We start from the raw sequence: 18,815 nt of genomic DNA, 5'->3' as shown, positions 1-18,815 counted from the left end.
TTTGTCAAATTTTGGACCAAATCGTTTTTCTCCAAAAATGGTCACATTTTGGAGACATAGTATAGTATGACGTACTACATAGTATAGTATGACGTTTTTGTCAAGTTTTGGACCAAAACAACGTTTTTCAAAAAAATTGTCAGATGTTGGACGACATAGTATAGTATGTCGTTTTTGTCAAATTTTGGACCAAATTTTTTTTCTCCAAAAATGGCCACATTTTGGAGATATAGTATAGTATGACGTACTACATAGTATAGTATGACGTTTTTGTCAAGTTTTGGACCAAAAAAACGTTTTTCAAAAAAATTGTCAGATGTTGGACGACGTATGTCGTTTTTGTCAAATTTTGGACCAAATTGTTTTTCTCCAAAAATGGTCACATTTTGGAGACATAGTATAGTATGACGTACTACATAGTATAGTATGACGTTTTTGTCAAGTTTTGGACCAAAACAACGTTTTTCAAAAAAATTGTCAGATGTTGGACGACATAGTATAGTATGTCGTTTTTGTCAAATTTTGGACCAAATTTTTTTTCTCCAAAAATGGCCACATTTTGGAGATATAGTATAGTATGACGTACTACATAGTATAGTATGTCGTTTTTGTCAAATTTTGGACCAAATTTTTATGTTATCAGTATGTCGTTCTCCAAAAATGGCCACATTTTGGAGATATAGTATAGTATGACATATTACATAGTATAGTGTGAAGTTTTTGTCAAGTTTTGGACCAAAAAAACGTTTTTCAAAAAAATTGTCAGATGTTGGACGACATAGTATAGTATGTCGTTTTTGTCAAATTTTGGACCAAATTTTTTTTTCTCCAAAAATTGCCACATTTAGGAGATATAGTATAGTATGACGTACTACATGGTATAGTATGACGTTTATGTCAAGTTTTGGACCAAAAAAACGTTTTTCAAAAAAATTGTCAGATGTTGGACGACATAGTATAGTATGTCGTTTTTGTCAAATTTTGGACCAAAGTTTTTTTTCTCCAAAAATGGCCACATTTTGGAGATATAGTATAGTATGACGTACTACATAGTATAGTATGACGTTTTTGTCAAGTTTTGGACCAAAAAAACGTTTTTCAAAAAAATTGTCAGATGTTGGACGAAATAGTATAGTATGACGTTTTTGTCAAATTTTGGACCACATTTTTTTTTTCAAAAAAGGTCACATTTTGGACGACATCGTATATTATGACGTACTACATAGTGTAGTATGACGTTGTTGTCAAGTTTTGGACCAAAAAAATGTTTTTCAAAAAAATTGTCCGATTTTGGACGACATAGTATCGTATGACGTTTCTGTCAAATTTTGGACCACATTTTTTTTTTCAAAAAAGGTCACATTTTGGACGACATAGTATAATATGACGTACTACATAGTATAGTATGACGTCTTTGTCAAGTTTTGGACCAAAAAAACGTTTTTCAAAAAAATGGTCAGATTTTGGACGACATAGTATAGTATGACGTTTTGGTCAAATTTTGGACCAATTTCTTTTTTGCCAAAAAAGGTAACATTTTGGACGACATAGTATAGTATGACGTACTACATAGTATAGTATGACGTTTTTTGTCAAGTTTTGAACCAAAAAAACGTTTTTCAAAAAATGGTCCCACTTTGGACGACATAGTAAAGTATGATGTTTTTGTCGAATATTTGACTCCAAAAATCCTACCAGAGAAGTCTTCCAATTAAAAGCTATTTAGCTCAGATGGTAGAGCACCTGACATGCACCATGTGTTGAAAGTTCTGTCCCCTCTACAGGTGGCCCTGGTTTGAATCCCCCGTCGAGTGGCCGATCCGGTATGTCATTCTCCCCCTCTCTGCCTCCCATTAACGGAGATGTAGACATTTAGACATAGTATAGTATGACGTTTTGTCTCATTTGGACCAAAAAAATGTTTTTCAAAAAAGTTGTCAGGTTTTGGACGACATAGTATATTATGACGTACTACATAGTATAGTATGACGTTTTTGTAAAGTTTTCTACCAAAAAAATGTTTCAAAAAATTGTCAGATTTTGGACGACATAGTATAGTATGACGTTTTTGTCAAATTTGGACCAAAATCTTTTTTTCAAAGAATTTTCACATTTTGGACTACATAGTATAGTATGACGTACTACATAGTATAGCATGACGTTTTTGTCAAGTTTTGGACCAAAAAAATGCTTTTCAAAAAAATTGTCCGATTTTGGAAGACATAGTATAGTATGACGTTTTTGTCAAATTTTGGACCACATTTTCTTTTTCAAAAAAGGTCACATTTTGGACGACATAGTATATTAGGATGTACTACATAGTATAGTATGACGTTGTTGTCAAGTTTTGGACCAAAAAAATGTTTTTCAAAAAAACTGTCCGATTTTGGACGACATAGTATAGTATGACGTACTACATAGTATAGTATGACATTAAATGTCATACTATACTATGTAGTACGTCATAATATATGTATATAATATATGTAGGCATTTAGACATAGTATAATATGACGTTTTGGTCAAATTATGGACCAAAACTTTTGTTTCAAAAAATGGCCACATTTTGGACGACATAGTATAGTATGACGTACTACATAGTATAGTAGGACGTTTTTGTCTTTTTTTTTGGACCAAAAATTTTTTTTCAAAAAAATTGTCTGATTTTGGATGACATAATATAGTATGACGTACTACATAGTATAGTTTTACGTTTTTGTCAAGTTTAGGACCAAAAAAAATCTTTCAAAAAAATTGTCAGATTTTGGACGACATAGTATAGTATGATGTTTTTGTCAAATTTTGGACCAAATTTTTTTTTTCAAAAAATGGTCACATTTTGGACGACATAGTATAGCATGACGTTTTTGTCTAGTTTTGGACCAAAAAAATGTTTTTCAAAAAATTTGTCCGATTTTGGACGACATAGTATAGTATGACGTTTTTGTCAAATTTTGGACCAACATGTTTTTTCCAAAAAACTGTCACATTTTGGAGGACATATCATAGTATGACATACTACATAGGTATGAAGTTTTTGTCAAATTCTGAACGACATATTAAAGTATGACTTTTTGTCAAATTTTGGAAGACATACTAAAGTATGTCTGGAAAATAAAACCTTTTTTGGAGAGAAAAAATGATGGGGTAAAAGAAAACATTTTGGGATTTAAAAACAAAAAGTTTCAATAAAAAAACTTTCAGAATAAAAACTTTTGGGCGACAAACAAAACTGACTTTAAATAAAATTGGACAATTGGACTTTTATGTCAAATTTTGATGAGTGTGGGACCAGTTTCTCAGCTTGCAAAAAAAAACTGCAAGAGGATCAAGTGGTGCTTTAAAGCTGCTTCTCTAAAGAACACTCGGCACATCCTCCTGTTTGTACTAAGCCCACCAGTCTCAACTACTACTCAAGATAATAACATAACTTCACCTAATAATTTCTGCACTAAATGTGTTCTGTTTATCTTTGTGAATCCCCAGAAGTCTTCTGCTGAATATTAACTAGGGTTTAATCAGGGAAGTGCAGCCATGCTAAAAACTCAAATGTTTCTTTGCTGTTCATGAGTTCAGCCTCTTGGGTTTCGCCTGTTTTCATAATCTGTATCACTTAGACACAAGAGTGCTGCTTGAGCTGGTACAGAAGCGTTTAGTATTATCAGCTACATCTAAAAAATATGACCACAAAGAAACTCCATGTTCAGTTATGAGAAGAGAGGCTCGTTTCCGCCGACTCGTGTCATGATGAGGTGTAGTGATAGATCTGTCCAAACAGCTCTTGGAAAGTGATGCGAGGAGGGCATGGCGAACTGTCGAGACATTTGTATCTTATTTTAAGTGCTGCGGTGGAAAACGTTGGGGATAGACTAAAGTGAGTAAGCATCTGACTGGCTGTTGATGGGGAAAGAAAATAAAGGGTAAGAGGAATGACCTACAGAGGATCTCTCTCAAAAAAACAACAAGTGAGCAATTGGATATATCCTTTTGCAGTGCATTATGGGTGATATATGTCTTGAAGCTGTTACTGATGCCTTGTCATATCTTACCTCTGAATAACCAGAGAAAGTGGGATTGACTTTCAAGCTGGAGTTTGGGGTTTGAGTAGTTAGAAAATAAGCGCTTCTCTGGAGCCCTGCCACATCATGGCCACATTTTTTGTATTAACTCTTATATTGAAGGCAACGACTCAGTTAAACAGATGGGAAAAATATGTTGGCAGGAATTTTGATTTCTCCCAACAGCTGCCTTGCTTTATACAAGCATGAAGTCAGGGAATCGCCCATCTCAAATCAATCACGCCCGCTGACATTTCCTGCAAACTGTGCTCGCGGGGTCGACGAGCGAGGGGAGAGGGGAGCATCGTCACAGAAGAGGAGCCGATGGGCTGATGTACTCTTGTTTATGTCCTCTAATGCCTTCCCCCATTAGCTGCATGACTAAGAGCTGTGATCTGAGCCACAGGAAATCACATGAAGCCTGCAGGAGAAAACTTTGCTCCAACACAACTCCATTTTTGAATGTGGAAATGACCTTAACAGTTTGCTTCTAATAGAATTTACAATAGAAGGCAGGAATAACACTAGAGTAAAAACTTAAAAAAAAAAATGTTAGTTTATGTTGTGAGAAAGATAATTAATTAATTAATTACTTAATCAATCAGATTTTATTTAAATAGCCAATGATTGTAAACCACAATTTGCCCTAATATGTATCAATACTTTGCTGAGTCCATAGACCTCAAGGGTGAAGAAAAAACACATTCCATCTCTGTGAGTGTTAAATCATATAAATTAATTTAAACATAAAAAAAAAAAAAGTGTCAGGACATTTATATTGGACTACAATAGACTCAAATCATGGCCACTGTGTGTAGATTTGAAAATCCTTCAAAGTTTGAAATCTGATATAGATCTAGATTGAGGATAGTTAGTATGGGCATGGAAAGTTCACCACCTCCAGAAGTATAACACTGCAGTAGGCAAGATGGCTAGAATAAGTATTGATAAGTGTTCATCTCCAGGTTGTTCAGTAATAGATAAATATTAAATATTAAATACAGCTCTCTGTTGTGAACTCCACTCGACAAATGAGCACAGACTGACACCCTCGTTATAAGTGATTTGATTTGGTGTCAAAAGTAATGAGCGACATCTTTGTTTACTCTTTTACCGTTCACAGATACGTAAAGGAAACAAATACCAGAAGTGGACTCCAAGTTACTTCCACATTCAAATATAAGGTCTATAGCATAGAACTAAACCCAGTCACATCAGGAGCAGGTACTGGAGCTGCTCTTTGGTGCTTTTCTTTAAAAGGTTTAGCCATGAAAACATGCTGTTAATGATCTACCCTGAAAAATTAAAGCCTGTCTGTGTTTCACATTAAGTGTAATTGCGGCTGGACATCATACAGACACATGTGTTGTTAATGTACAGATTTGGCAAGAAAATACTATATCGGTAAAATGTTCACAGACAAAGGATGTGTTTTCTGTGAGTGTACCTGACCTTGCAGCACTATTTCCACTTGTCACGACTCCAGCATTTTTAAACTGTTACTGATGATGTCGAACAGTCGTTTCCCTGAGTCTGGGTCTCGACCTTAATTTGCAGAAATTTTTCCAGCCATATGCTCGAGTTATATCTGCAGTTAACCTCAGTGGCACAGGGAGGAAGGATGTTCTTTTTCCACCACAGTCACAGTTTCTGCCATAATAATCCACAATTCAGCTACTCGGCTGACCTCTTCGATACGAGAGCCCCATGCACAGGACTGCGGTCCAGCTATCGGACACTCGTTTCTCAGTGGTGAGGTTATCTGATGCCCTGAATCAAGCTGATTTGAAAGGAAATCAGCATCCGCTTTTCAAAATAAAACCAGTGAGCCCACTCTATCTGTGTCTGAGTGCACATTTGAATGTGAAAAATAATGAATATACAGCTATGAGTTTCAGAGACTTTCTAACTGTATTTTTAGCAAGTGTATAAAAACATTTACAGACTTTAACTGAGTGTTTAGAAATTTCTAATTAACATTGACTTTTTTTTTTGCAGAACTTTTTCCAGCCATATGCTCGAGTTATATCTGCAGTTAACCTCAGTGGCACAAGGAGGAAGGATGTACTTTTTCCACCACAGTCACAGTTTCTGCCATAATAATCCACAATTCAACTCCTCGGCTGACCTCTTCGATACGAGAGCCCCATGCACAGGACTGCGGTCCAGCTATCGGACACTCGTTTCTCAGGGTTTTTTTTTTATCAAATTAAAATAGAAGTAAAAGCTCAATTTGGAAAGTCTGGAAAAGACTAGACGGGTTGTGTTCAGGACATCTAGGACTAATAATCAGACATTTTGACTGTACACTTTTGACACATTTCAACATTGACATTTAAATTGAAAAAAATCCCAACTTCTATAAATTCTTGAATAAAACCATTTCCTTTCCACAAGTTCTGAACAAGACTAGTAGGGTTGTGTTCGGGACATCTATGACATCTATATATTTTAAGTATTTTTAACTGATCTAATCACATACACATGGACAATTATGCAAATTAGGAGATTACTTTTAGGACAGCGAATAATCGTTTGAAATAATCTTGATTTCCATTTTGACCCAAATAATCGAGATTACGATTTTTTTCTTCCATAATCGAGCAGCCCTAACCTGTGCTGTGATGCTTTTAATAAATATTTAACTGATTCTCACTGAAACAAACAGACACTCCCACCACAGATGCAGCAAAGTCTGTTCAGCAAATTGCTGTGATTTTCTTGAACTTGCAAAAGTGTCATCCTCGACCCAAAACTGTGCTCTTTACAAAGAACAACAGTATACAAACTAATAGAAATCATGATTAAAAATAATGATTTAAAAGGTTCAATGTTCATATTCTGTCTGTGTATAAATCTACTGTATCTAACTTTAGCCTACAAAATGAGTGCTCTGGTGGTTTTATTTGACGACTGGAATCAAACTCCTGCCCCGAATTGTTTATTATTTACAATTATTTATGGGGAAACGCCTTTGAAAAGGTGGACAGAAACAGCGCTCGAGCATTACATGCATTTGTTGGTCAAAGACTAGAGAGTTCAGACTCTCAAAACTCCACACACTGATGTAACCTAATCCAAGCATGGAGATGTGTGAGCACCCACTTAACAATGTGTGAATAAATGCAAAGGAATTTCCCAAATACTTTGAGACATGGATCTGCAAAGAGAGCTTTTTAAAGACAAAAGTTCTCAGGGAACTTTGATATGAAATTCATTTGAGATGAGCTTTCTCTGAAAGAGGTACAAAACGTTTAAAAAGCAGCAATCTCACTGACTGTGGCGATCACAACATTGGCAATATTAACTGGTTTAAATATGACTTGTCAGTCAATGGTTTGTTATTGGCCAATTTACCTAGGGGTAAATAAATAATGGCCATGAATGATACTCTATGGAAAATCATTTTCTCTTGGAAGGAAATGGCAGCCAGAATTTTCACTCTGGTTATTCTGAAGTCTGAGTCCACCCTGAAAACTGTATTTATTTAATCTACGACTGCTGGGCAAGAGCCAACATGGTGACACTCAATGTTGTAGCGAGGGAAACAGAGAGGACTTTATTCTCCGTCACTTCAGACAACAAGTGTTGCACTCGGGTTCACTTCATGTGGTGAGGGATCGGCGCCATAATGAATGGGAGTCACTCTGAGCTGTTTATAAAGCGCGGAGTCTGTGAACGCACCATGTGTTAATGTACCTGCTGGTGACTGACATGATAATAATCCATTATCCTAATGGGGTTTCATGCAAAATGGAGAATTACTTGGCCAGTTAATCATCAAATCATTTTTTTTTTAATGTACAGTTACACATTTACACTGTGACTGTTATGAAGAAAAGTGTGGGAAGTTTGGTTTGGTAGTGATTGGGGTTGCCAACTGTTATAACTGTAATAAGGATTTGTTCCATATTTGAAAGGTAAAAGACGTGTTCTGTATTTTTGAATATGCAAAACCATGACAGAGAAATCACAGATTAGCCCACTATTGAAGATTGTGCAATTTATTTGACCACCTGTCTGTCATTCACTACTATACATAAGAAAATGGACTCTCAAATCCTGCAGGAAGCGGATTACAACGCAGAGCATTGTGGGTAAACGCAAACAAAACATACATGCGTGTAAAACGATAGCCGGGAGAAATGGCTCAGCCCATTGTTGCATGTTTTGCTCTTATGGTGAAGAAACAGAAGTTGCTCTGCATTAATCAACAGATGAGTGAGTTTTCTTGTTCATTGCTTGACTCCATCAGTAACTCTTGATACAGGGAGGCGACATATGCATGTTACAGTAGCATGAGTAGAGCCTTGATTCACTTCTCACTCACTTGGATCACCAAAAAACAAATATTAAATGAATAAATAAAGAAAATCAAGCAGTTTTTAAACTGTGCTATGATGCATGGACTATAACAGAATGACCCTTATTTCATTGGACTCTGCACTTTCTGCTGCATTATCCAAAATTACCACCACCAGGGCTAACTGCCCTCTTTGCAAGTTGTGATTCCACAACAGTTAAGTAGTCCAATTTAATTGATTCAGTAACATATAATATAGGATCTGTCAGGTTTGTCAGGTGACCCAAGGATAAGAGAATGTTAACATTGTCATTAGGCTCCCGCTTCCTGTTAGATCCATTATATAGTCAGAGTGATTTTGAAACTGTCACTCTTTCTTCTGACTGATTTGTGTGTTCCATCATCAAGCAGAGCCAAAATTAACTGCTCACATCACTTTACTTTACAGTCAGATTGAGAGGGACATCAAACCAAACACAAAATACATATTCTAGTAAAAAACAACTGGGAGATACAGCTGCAATAATGGCATGTTACTTCTCATCTCATCAGTCTTTTAATAGAGAGTTTCCCCTCGCTCATGCCTGTGTTTCCATCAAAAACACATTGAACAATGACAACATACCCACAGCGTTAACATCATTCAGTTATGACTCCTGTCTCCCTCCAAACACACTTCACAAAGAGTCTGACAGAAGAATGGAGGAGGTGTGTTGTCAGCGAAGGTCCAGTGAAAACAAAGAGGAGAATGGCAGAGCCAATGTGGAGCTGGGCCTGCACAGAGTTGGGTTTCAGTCTAATTGGGATCATACGCCGCATGTGCAGTTTTGGCGCATACGCTGGATTAATCAGTGGCTCCTTAATCGTGGAGAAACTCTCCTGCGGGCGGACGCCGCATGTGCCTGCCCTTCCACCTCCTCCACCACCGGACCCCCAATCCTGGGCTCTGTCTAAGCACAGCCCTTTTGACTCCATAAACACGTGCTCTCAGAAATCGGGGGTCAGACCTTCTCATTGCTCGCAGCGCGGCACTATCATGCCACCACATAATGATTAAATTGCGCCAAGTATGGATACACAGAATCTGCAGATTCCTGGCCCGCTGACTCTTCCTCCTGATTGTAATTTATGTCGGAAGCCATTGCAGTCCGACACTCAGGCCGAGGCAGAGAGACACAGGGGGAGAAGTGAGAGGAGCACGTGGGTGAGGGCTGCACCACGAGGCCTGCTGCATCTTTCGTCTGCATGCGCTCTGAAGCAAAACTGCACGCTCACAAGCTGACAATAGACACAAATCATACATGCGTTTCTTAAATGTGCTCCTGTTCTTTTCCTGCTCCACACTGTGCTGTCTCTGACCAGACCATGCAGCCTCATCTCTGCTGTTTATATTAACCTGCCATTTATCTGCATACAATTAAGCCGTGACATCAATTTGACATCTTGAGCATGGACTGATTAGCCATTTTGCTTGGATGATGATGATGATGATGATGGCAACAGGGTGTGTGTGTGTGTGTGTGTGTGTGTGTGTGTGTGTGTGTGTGTGTGTGTGTGTGTGTGTGTGTGTGTGTGTGTGCGTGTGTTGGGCTTGACTTGCAGATGTCCATGTGGATCTTTAGGTGAAACTGAGACCACCATGGAAAAGAGAAAAAATGTGGGGGAGTTAAAAAAATTATAAAAAAAGAAGATAATTCGAAGGAATTGTAAGAATCTAGATGTCACAATTTACAAAGACAAACCGCTGCACATGAATATGAGTTTAAAAAAGCCTCAAAAGCACTACTACACTCCACTTTACTGGATATATATATATATTTTAAAGTTTAATCATCATTTGCACGATGTGGTCATTTCATACATGCAACATTCAAAGCGTTTCTATATTGTATAATGAAAATCCCAGATTTCTCGTAATTACGCTCAGATTACAGAGGCCGGTGTGGATGAAAGCAGGTCTGAAAACCATTTAACGGCCGCTCGTCGCACGTAACGGGAGAAACACAGAGGATAGCGCTGCACAAGCAACTGGAGAAAACACAAATACGCAGCGAGAGAAGAGGACAATGTGCGACACCAACACCAATCTCTGCCTTCAGAGGGAAAATCAAGCCTCTAATTTTCCAAATGTAACACACGTTCCCTTTGAAGAGGCGCCGTGTCCCTCCGCCCCACGCTCTGCTGCTTTGTTTACAGCGCGTAATCCACGCGGACACGAGCGTCAAGTTGCGTCACCGCCACGATTGAACGCAGCTTTTCAGACAATTAAACACCTTCACCTTGAGGTGGAGGAGAATAAAAGCTGTTAAACACACAACATATGACTCTTTGATGCTTCACCGTTCAAATTTCGTTTGGTCTTCAGCGTATGAGATGTTTTTTTTTCATGCAAAATAATTTAATTAAATATATTTTCCACTTCAGCCATCTCCTTCCCGTGACTTGACTTTAATGTGCATATATATCATTATTTTATGGTAACATACAAATTCTATATAATGTTTACTATTATTTAAAAGCTATATTTTTTTTATATATATACACATATATATAAAAAAAGTTACGTTTGGTGACAAATAATTCTCCCCTTGGAGGATTAATAGTGATATTTTATTCTATTCTAATGAAGCAGAGAAGAGAAATAATCCTGAAGCTTGAAATCAGCGAAGAGGAAGAACAACAACAATACATAGTAAATATATATATATATATATATATATAAGCTTACGTTTCAAATTAAACGCTTCGATGTTTTTGGTCTATTTTTGAGTTATTAATTAAGTGCTCGTGATAAAATATAGACACAAATTATTTAAAAACAATAGTAAAAAAAAGAACAAGTTCGGTTTTTAGCTTTACTAAATAGGATTTACTTATTTAATTCCTTACCTTACCTTTTATTCTTTATTATTTTACTTATTTATTGTCCTATTCTGCCGCTCTGCGTCACTAGAATAGAACAGAATATCACTATTAATTATTTTACATATAATACATATACGACAATAAACGCATAACCATAAAATATAAAATCAGTGTGTTTGAAAGCAGGTCACAAATTGTTCGTTTGATAAATATTCCAATATTATATATTTCACAGAAGGTTCAACACACACAAACGGAATATTATTTCCATGTCATAACCGTGAAACCCAAAAAATCCGACGTGTGTGTGTGTGTGTGTGTGTGTGTGTGTGTGTGTGTGTGTGTGTGTGTGTGTGTGTGTGTGTGTGGATAGTTCACCTGAACATGTTAATCAACTGCACTGGCGACGCTCCTTTGCATTATTTACATGTATTTACATGAGAGAAGAGTTGAACTACATTTGTATTTACGGTAACAATGATCTACAATGTTTGGACATCATTTTTGTCTGGTTTTGTTGTTGTATTGTTTTGTTTTATTTTGTCTGATTTATTTTTTCTCTCCACTGACGCAGTTCCTTGGGTGAGCTGTTGTGCATGATGGGATTTGGCGCTACACAAATAACATTTTTATTGAAATTGAATTGATTATTGTTTTTTTTGTTTTTTTTAATTAGATATCCAATCAATGCTTATGCAGTGTGGGGGAAAAAATCTCTCGATATGAGTCAGAAACCGAATCATCGGTATATGAGTGTTCCCTCCCAGAGCAAAGTGTCGCTATTCTCGACTGACACACATACAATAATGACACTGCGGTCACACATAGAGACGGAAAAAGTGCAATTAAACATCTCGTTGTTTGCGCCAAAAATGGAGCCGGAAGTCGAGATGAGCGTCATATTATTATATTTTAAAATAAAATGTGTGAAACTTAATTTTTCTCTCAGTTAAACGACAAAACTGCGTGAGCAGACCTGCTGCAGTTGAACTGAACACACCTGAATACATAACAACAATGTATACATTAAAAAAGGTGAAATGTTATGCTTAAAATCTATAAGATAAGTCTCTTTTGACTTAAATGATCTTAATACTCAACTTTTTAAACGACTATAAAAATAGGGATTAACTTGGATATTGAATAGTCACTTGAATATGTTGTAAGCTTATTGACACATTATCTAAAATAAATAAATAAATGAAGTAAAATATAATAAGATGAAGAAATCTACTCAGGTTAGAATAAAGTGACGCTGTGAACTTCACGTTTAACCATCTTCACTCTCACTGTCAAACATTTCCTGTTGTTTTTGGGTTTTTTTGCTCCATTTCTAAAAATGGAGTCAAAAAAAGAAACAGCTATCAGCACATCTCGTGTAAATAATAGTCAGCGTTCTTGTTTTCGTCACCTGCAACAGAAAGTTGGCCTGAGAAGAGATAGATGAAGAAAAATGAAAATGAGAAGCAGTAGAGGTTGGTTTTTTTCCCTCCTACTCTGCTCTGTTTTCCATTAGGTCCTCAGGGGAACCAGCATCACTTCCTCTCTTTTACACAAGAACACAATGAGCAGTGATGCCAGCGCATGTGTGAATCCACATCCTAACAAGAGACGCGTGGCTCCTGTTAAATCAAATAATGACGACATTAAACTAGAAAAACCACCTACAAACTTTTGTCTCACAGCTCGCCTGATTATTCTCATAAAAGAGCAAAGTCAAAGTGTGTTGAACTTGACCTATGTTTCTCTCTTTTCTGTTAAACGCCATGAAATCAACAATGTGTTTGCATTTTTTTGTGAGTATACTGTAGCCATATTAGCCTACACTATCATCATAATCATTATAAACCAAACTTGTCTCACAGCCATGATAAGAAAGAGAGAAGAGAGCATTAGTGAAAATACATTTAATAATAATTAAACATCGCACAGTTACACAGAAGGAAAAGCAGAACAGATTCAGAGTGAGTGTGAATCCTTAAAAATAAAAAAATAAAAAAGTGTGGACCTACTGCAGCGCTTTGAGCTCCCTCCTCAACAGCAGCACGTTCACCGTGAGGGAACACACACTGGCAGGTTGGCTTTGACAAAAACACACGGCTGTTGGAAAAGTGGTGTGCGTGCACACGTTCAGTGGAACCTGCAAGTCTTTTTTGGGGGAGGGGGTTGGGGAGAGAGGGGGAGCTATCAGGGGTAAGATAGCGTCGGCCACGCCATGATCAGGATGATGGAGCCTGGGTCCCACAGAGTCTGCACATAATAAGAGTCTAGAGTGTCTGAACAGGGCACACGGCTACAGCAGCTCATTCCTCCTGCGTGACATCTAAGTGGGAGTCGGAGCCTTCAGAGTGATGCTCAACATCAGCCGCTGACCGCTCCTGCTCAGAGAGCTGCTCACTGCTGGGGATGGAGTTCTTCTTTGGACGGCCTTTTGGTTTAGTCGGCGACTCCAGACCTCCTCCCTGAAGCACCTGAACCAGAGCAGGAAACTTATGGTTTATGCACAAATCTACAATCTGACCAGGAATATTTAAAAAATTACAGTGTGGTAACAATTTGTAATTGCTAACTGATATTATACATGTTTCTTTTGTTAGCATTCAAAAAGTAATTACTTAAGTGTGGATGAATTATAACTTTATAATATGGTAATTATTGATTCTGATTTCTAAAAGAGTCTAATGGGGGGGGGGTTTGTCAATTTGTGTGAATAAAGAAGGTCATATATGGAAATAAAATAATAATATATTATATAGAAAAAATAATACTATGAACTGAGAACATTCACAACACAGCCACTGATAATAGCATGAAGTCATTCAGTGTAGTACACCATACTGTTACTGCTGTTACTGCCAAGCTGAGAAATTGTATCATAAATGAGATGGGACTGCTATAATACGACTTGTGTATTAATAAAACTGTATATATGACACAGTTTGTTTTATTAATACCATGCTACTAAAGATACATTTAAATGTTTGTGTGGTGAGTTTTCTTTATATACTTTTTGTTAATTTTTAGTTTATTTATGGTTCTCAAATTGTGGTGCGTGTACCACCAGTGGTACGCGAGCTTCCATCGGTGGAAAATCAGAATCACTTTTCTACTGTATATGCCAGGGTATGTGATCGGAGTGGAGCTGAGGGATTTTGAAAAATGAAACAAATAATTTAAAAAAAAAGATCATAAATCATACATCCATCCATTTTCTACTGCTTTATCCTCCACATGAGGGTCATGGGGGGTGTTGTGCCAATCTCAGCTGACATAGGGCGATAGGCGGGGTACACCCTGGACAGATCGCCAGTCCATCACAGGGCCACATAGAGACAAACAAATATTCACACTCACACCTACGGTCAATTTAGAGTTTCCAGTTTAGCTAATCCCCATATTGCATGTTTTTGGACTGTGGGAGGCAGCCGGAGAACCCGGAGAAAACCCACACACATAGAAAGGCCCTTGTTCCCACCGGGCTTGAATAATAATAATAATTAGAGTCACCTTATCTCTCACCTCAATCGTGATCTAATTTCACTTTACCAGTGTATGACGTATTATGTGAGGAAGAGGATGATGATGAGAAAGCAAATGATCTTATTGGGAATAAATCTGCCTCCTACTTATACCACTGTAATTTAACGTTGGTGATAATAGTGTTACTTTGAGGGCTCAATATTATCTCAAGTGGTAAAAAAAAAGTTTGAGAACCACTAATTTGATCAGTGCAAAATAACAATAGTATGAATGAGTAACATTGAATGAATCTGCTTCACGCACACATCTCTCAATCTGACTCCGTGCACAAACATTTTCATTTCACTTCTACATATGAATCTAAGTGTGTGTTGATGACTGTTGCCATCATCATCATCATCATCATCATCAACGTCATCCATTCACACAAAGATGCAGAAATGACTCACAATTTTCTTCCACTTCATCCGTCTGTTCTGGTACCACGTCTTCACCTGCAGTTGACTGAGGCCCAGAGACTCAGCGAGGTCTATTCTGTAAAGGAACAAGATCACACCTTTCAGACAGTCACACTCAGCTTCTAAAGAGTTTGTCAGATTCTTCTAACACTTCTCACGTTTGCTGCATTTAAAAAAACCAAAACAAAACAAAAAACAGCAACTTAGCAAATTTGTGAACCCCAATTGAAATCTGTAGAACCTGGCATTGTTGCCATCATTATAACACATAATATTTCTGTATTATACCGTGATGCTGTGTGAAACTGAGCTCTGGCTTTGAGCTTTTCTTTTGGTTTATTTTGATTTTATTGTCAAATTATTTGAATGTGTTTTTGTCATCTTATGCAGATTATGTTATTTTCATTTGGACTCATTGTAAAAGTAAAAGGAGCATCAATGGCTAAAGGTAAAACTGAATACAATGAGGTGATGTCCTGTTTTTTTTTAATCTTATTTGACAAAACTTTTATTTTAAAATCTCTTTTACAAGTGAGACCTATGGTTTTTACATTTGCCTCTTTGTGTATAGCCTATTGTTATTATTTTTAATAGACATATAGATTTAATTAATCCTCCACAAGAAGCTACAAAGAGTCATTTAGATGTAGACCGTGAGATCCAAGATTAAAATTAACTTAATTCAAATTAATTCAAAATGAATTGATTAATTCTTAACAAAAGTGTGTTTTCTGGCCTCTCCTGCTGTTCATGGTAGGCCTGAGCAATAATGCAATAATAACATTATATATAGAGAGATATACATATCTCTCTATATATATCACAGTGTAATTTTTTTCAATATCAATATAAAAATGGTGACATATACATTGCTATAATGCTTTGAGACACAACACGTAATAATTGCTTTTGCCTGGGATATGTGAAATATAAGGGATTAGTCATTGTTGTTTTCTGCTCATAGAGAATTTTAAACCGGCTCTTCAACATTCACTCACAAGCAACATTTATCTTTATTTAGATGACATTGCATTGCAATAATTATACATTTAAATAATTAAAAATATATAGTTTAAAGTAATTTATTTTTATAATTAAATTTTTTTTTTACATCACCCATGACATAAATTCTCAATTAAAAGGATGCAATAGTGCCCAGAAATCGCATTTGAGTTGTAATGTGACCATAGTAACATTGTAATTTTGTATAAAGGTGAGTGTGTGTGTGTGTGTGTTGTTTTTATAATTAGAGGTGGTGCATTTTTTCACGTGAGCCCTTGCCCTCTGAAATGTCTGCACGCGCCACTGCGTCCAAAATGAATATATGAGTGAAAACTGTCAAATCCACGCACCTATCCGGCGTGGACAGATACTTCTGCTTCTCGAAGCGCTTCTCCAGGCCCATGAGCTGCAGCTCGGTGAAGACGGTGCGGCTCCGGCGGCCCTTCTTCACTTTGCTGCCTCCGTCGATTCCGTGCTCCAGCTTCCCGCGGAGGTGCAGATCCAGCGGCAGGTGGTGCGACGCGGCGCCGATCTGCAGGCCCGCAGCCGCGGACAGCAACGGCGGCCCGAGCGGGGAGCCCAGCGAACAGGACAGCGGGGACATGGGGAACTTAAGGAGGCTGGTCTGCTCGGCTTTAAGCGCTGCAGGACATGAGAGCAGGTTTGGAATTAGGATTAGAATTATATATTTATTAGAAAGTTCACGGATCAGTAACTCCTCTATAGACCTATACAAAATAGAAAATGATTCTATAATAATATGTTATATATATATAACAACATTATATCTTATTCCTTTTTTTTTTTCGTTGCAATGATCATAATCATCATCATGATTTATGATTAAAAACAACAAAAACAAAAAACTAATCTGCTCTGCGTCTTTGACCCAAATGGACTGAGGTGTCACGTGATCTTGGTCAGGATCAGTCCACTCTGATCAGGCGTGTTTGACACGAGTCAGTGTCAAAAGTCGTCTAAACTGGAGCTGATAATAAAAAGCTCATCTCAGTGGCGTTTTGTCACACATTTTTTTCTTTTACATATTATGAACATCATTATTTTAAAAAACCTTGTTATTTTTCTTCCTCTTGATCAGCGGAGTGCAGAATATCCAAGAGGATCCGGATTTTATGCACGTATACAATTTAAAAACTCATTGGATCTATTGATCTGTCTATCTATTTTTAGATAGATTCTTTCTATCTAAAAAGTTTCGTTCAGACTATTTTATTTGTCCCAAATAGCGATTCAGTTGCAACAAAAACCCACACATACACCACTTACGACGACTTTTCTTCAGTTGGTTTGCGCTGATTATTTTTCCTTGCAAAACATAATGAGAATTTTCTTCTCATTTTTTTTTAGCAAAACATTTAAGTTTTTATTTTATTTTATTTTATTTTATGTCTGTGGCTGTTAATCGTCTCTCAAACACAGGTCCACTGCATGCGTACAGTTTACTGCAAACCACTCCACGGGAATTTATTATGACCAACTTAGCATTATTATTGTTATTTATAACATGGTGTTTATATATAAGTACATATTATGTGCCGTTCTTCCGAGTTCGCGTGTCACATGATTCGCTCTTACCCAGATGGCTGTGGAAAGGCCGGGCGGACAGCAGAGCGTGTACGCCGAATTTGAGGAGTTCTCCGGCCGGAGCTGACACTTTGTGCTCCGGGTGATCGGTGAGGATTTCCTCTATCATGAAACTCCTGTAGCGATGGGTCCTGTGGTCGGCGCTAAAGTCCGGAGCATAGAATTGCGCTCCCATGTCCAAATGATGCTGCATCATCTCGCTGCGCGCTTGGTCGCCTCAACAAGACGAAAGCCGATGCTCGCTCCTTCAGTCAGTGGCCCCGCAGGCCAGCTGACATATTCCCTCTGCAATGTAGTCCGGAGATCGAAGTTATCCCCAGGTTTTGGATTTTAAAATGAAAAAAAAAAAAAAAAAAGGCAACAGACGTCCTACAGGTGTTTGGCCTGTGTTTTTCCCTCCGCGCGTCCTTTTGCAAGTTCTTTTACGCGCGACTTCTTATTGGTTCTTATTGGAGAGTAAGTCTGCAGTCACCAACGAGCCTGTGACCAAAAACTCCCGCCAACGCCGCTGCGCTCATGTCCGCTGGTGTGTGTGCGTGTGTCTGTGTGTGTCTGTGTGTGTGTGTGAGGAAAAGAGAAAGACACTAAAAAGAGTTCACCTTTCAGCCGCAGAGCGCGTCACCTTGACAGTGAGTAGAGGAAAAGGTTTTTGGGCTTTATGAGTCCAAAAGCCTTTTCCTCAAGACTCCACCTCCTCTCCCTCTCTCCCTCTCTCCGTGTGCCTGTGTTTGTGTGTTTTTGTATGTGTCGCTTTGTGGGGACCAAACACAACGTACAAGCAAGTGAGGACTTTTTGTCTAGTCCTCTCATTGTTAAAGGGTTTTTTAGGAGGTTAAGACCTGGATTTAGGGTTAGGGTTAGAATTGGGTATAGGTTAGGATTTGGGTAAAATTTAGTGTTAGGAATATAGTTGTGATGGAGAAAGCGACGGTAAAGAACTTGTTTATGATGGTCCTCATAATGAATGCTGCTGTAAGGTGGCATAAACACAGACGTTGTCAGGACCAGTACTCCCCATGGAGACAAAGACCTGCCAAAACCTGG

At 37.7% G+C, this 18,815-nt stretch overlaps 1 protein-coding gene across 1 annotated transcript; it reads right to left on the bottom strand.

Annotated features, from left to right (window-relative positions):
• Positions 1–13,529: 13,529 nt before the first annotated feature.
• On the bottom strand, positions 13,530–17,967 carry barx1 (BARX homeobox 1; the record flags this gene model as incomplete). Its single annotated transcript, XM_083892100.1, has 4 exons — positions 13,530–13,697; positions 15,156–15,240; positions 16,517–16,808; positions 17,763–17,967. 4 exons carry the CDS (start codon positions 17,965–17,967, stop codon positions 13,530–13,532), a joined length of 750 nt encoding a protein of 249 aa, XP_083748226.1.
• Between the last annotated feature and the right edge of the window lie 848 nt (positions 17,968–18,815).

This window comes from Microchirus variegatus, assembly GCF_963457635.1.
Source record: "Microchirus variegatus genome assembly, chromosome: 7".
NCBI lineage: Eukaryota > Metazoa > Chordata > Actinopteri > Pleuronectiformes > Soleidae > Microchirus > Microchirus variegatus.
This window is presented reverse-complemented; position numbering and strand designations above follow the sequence as displayed.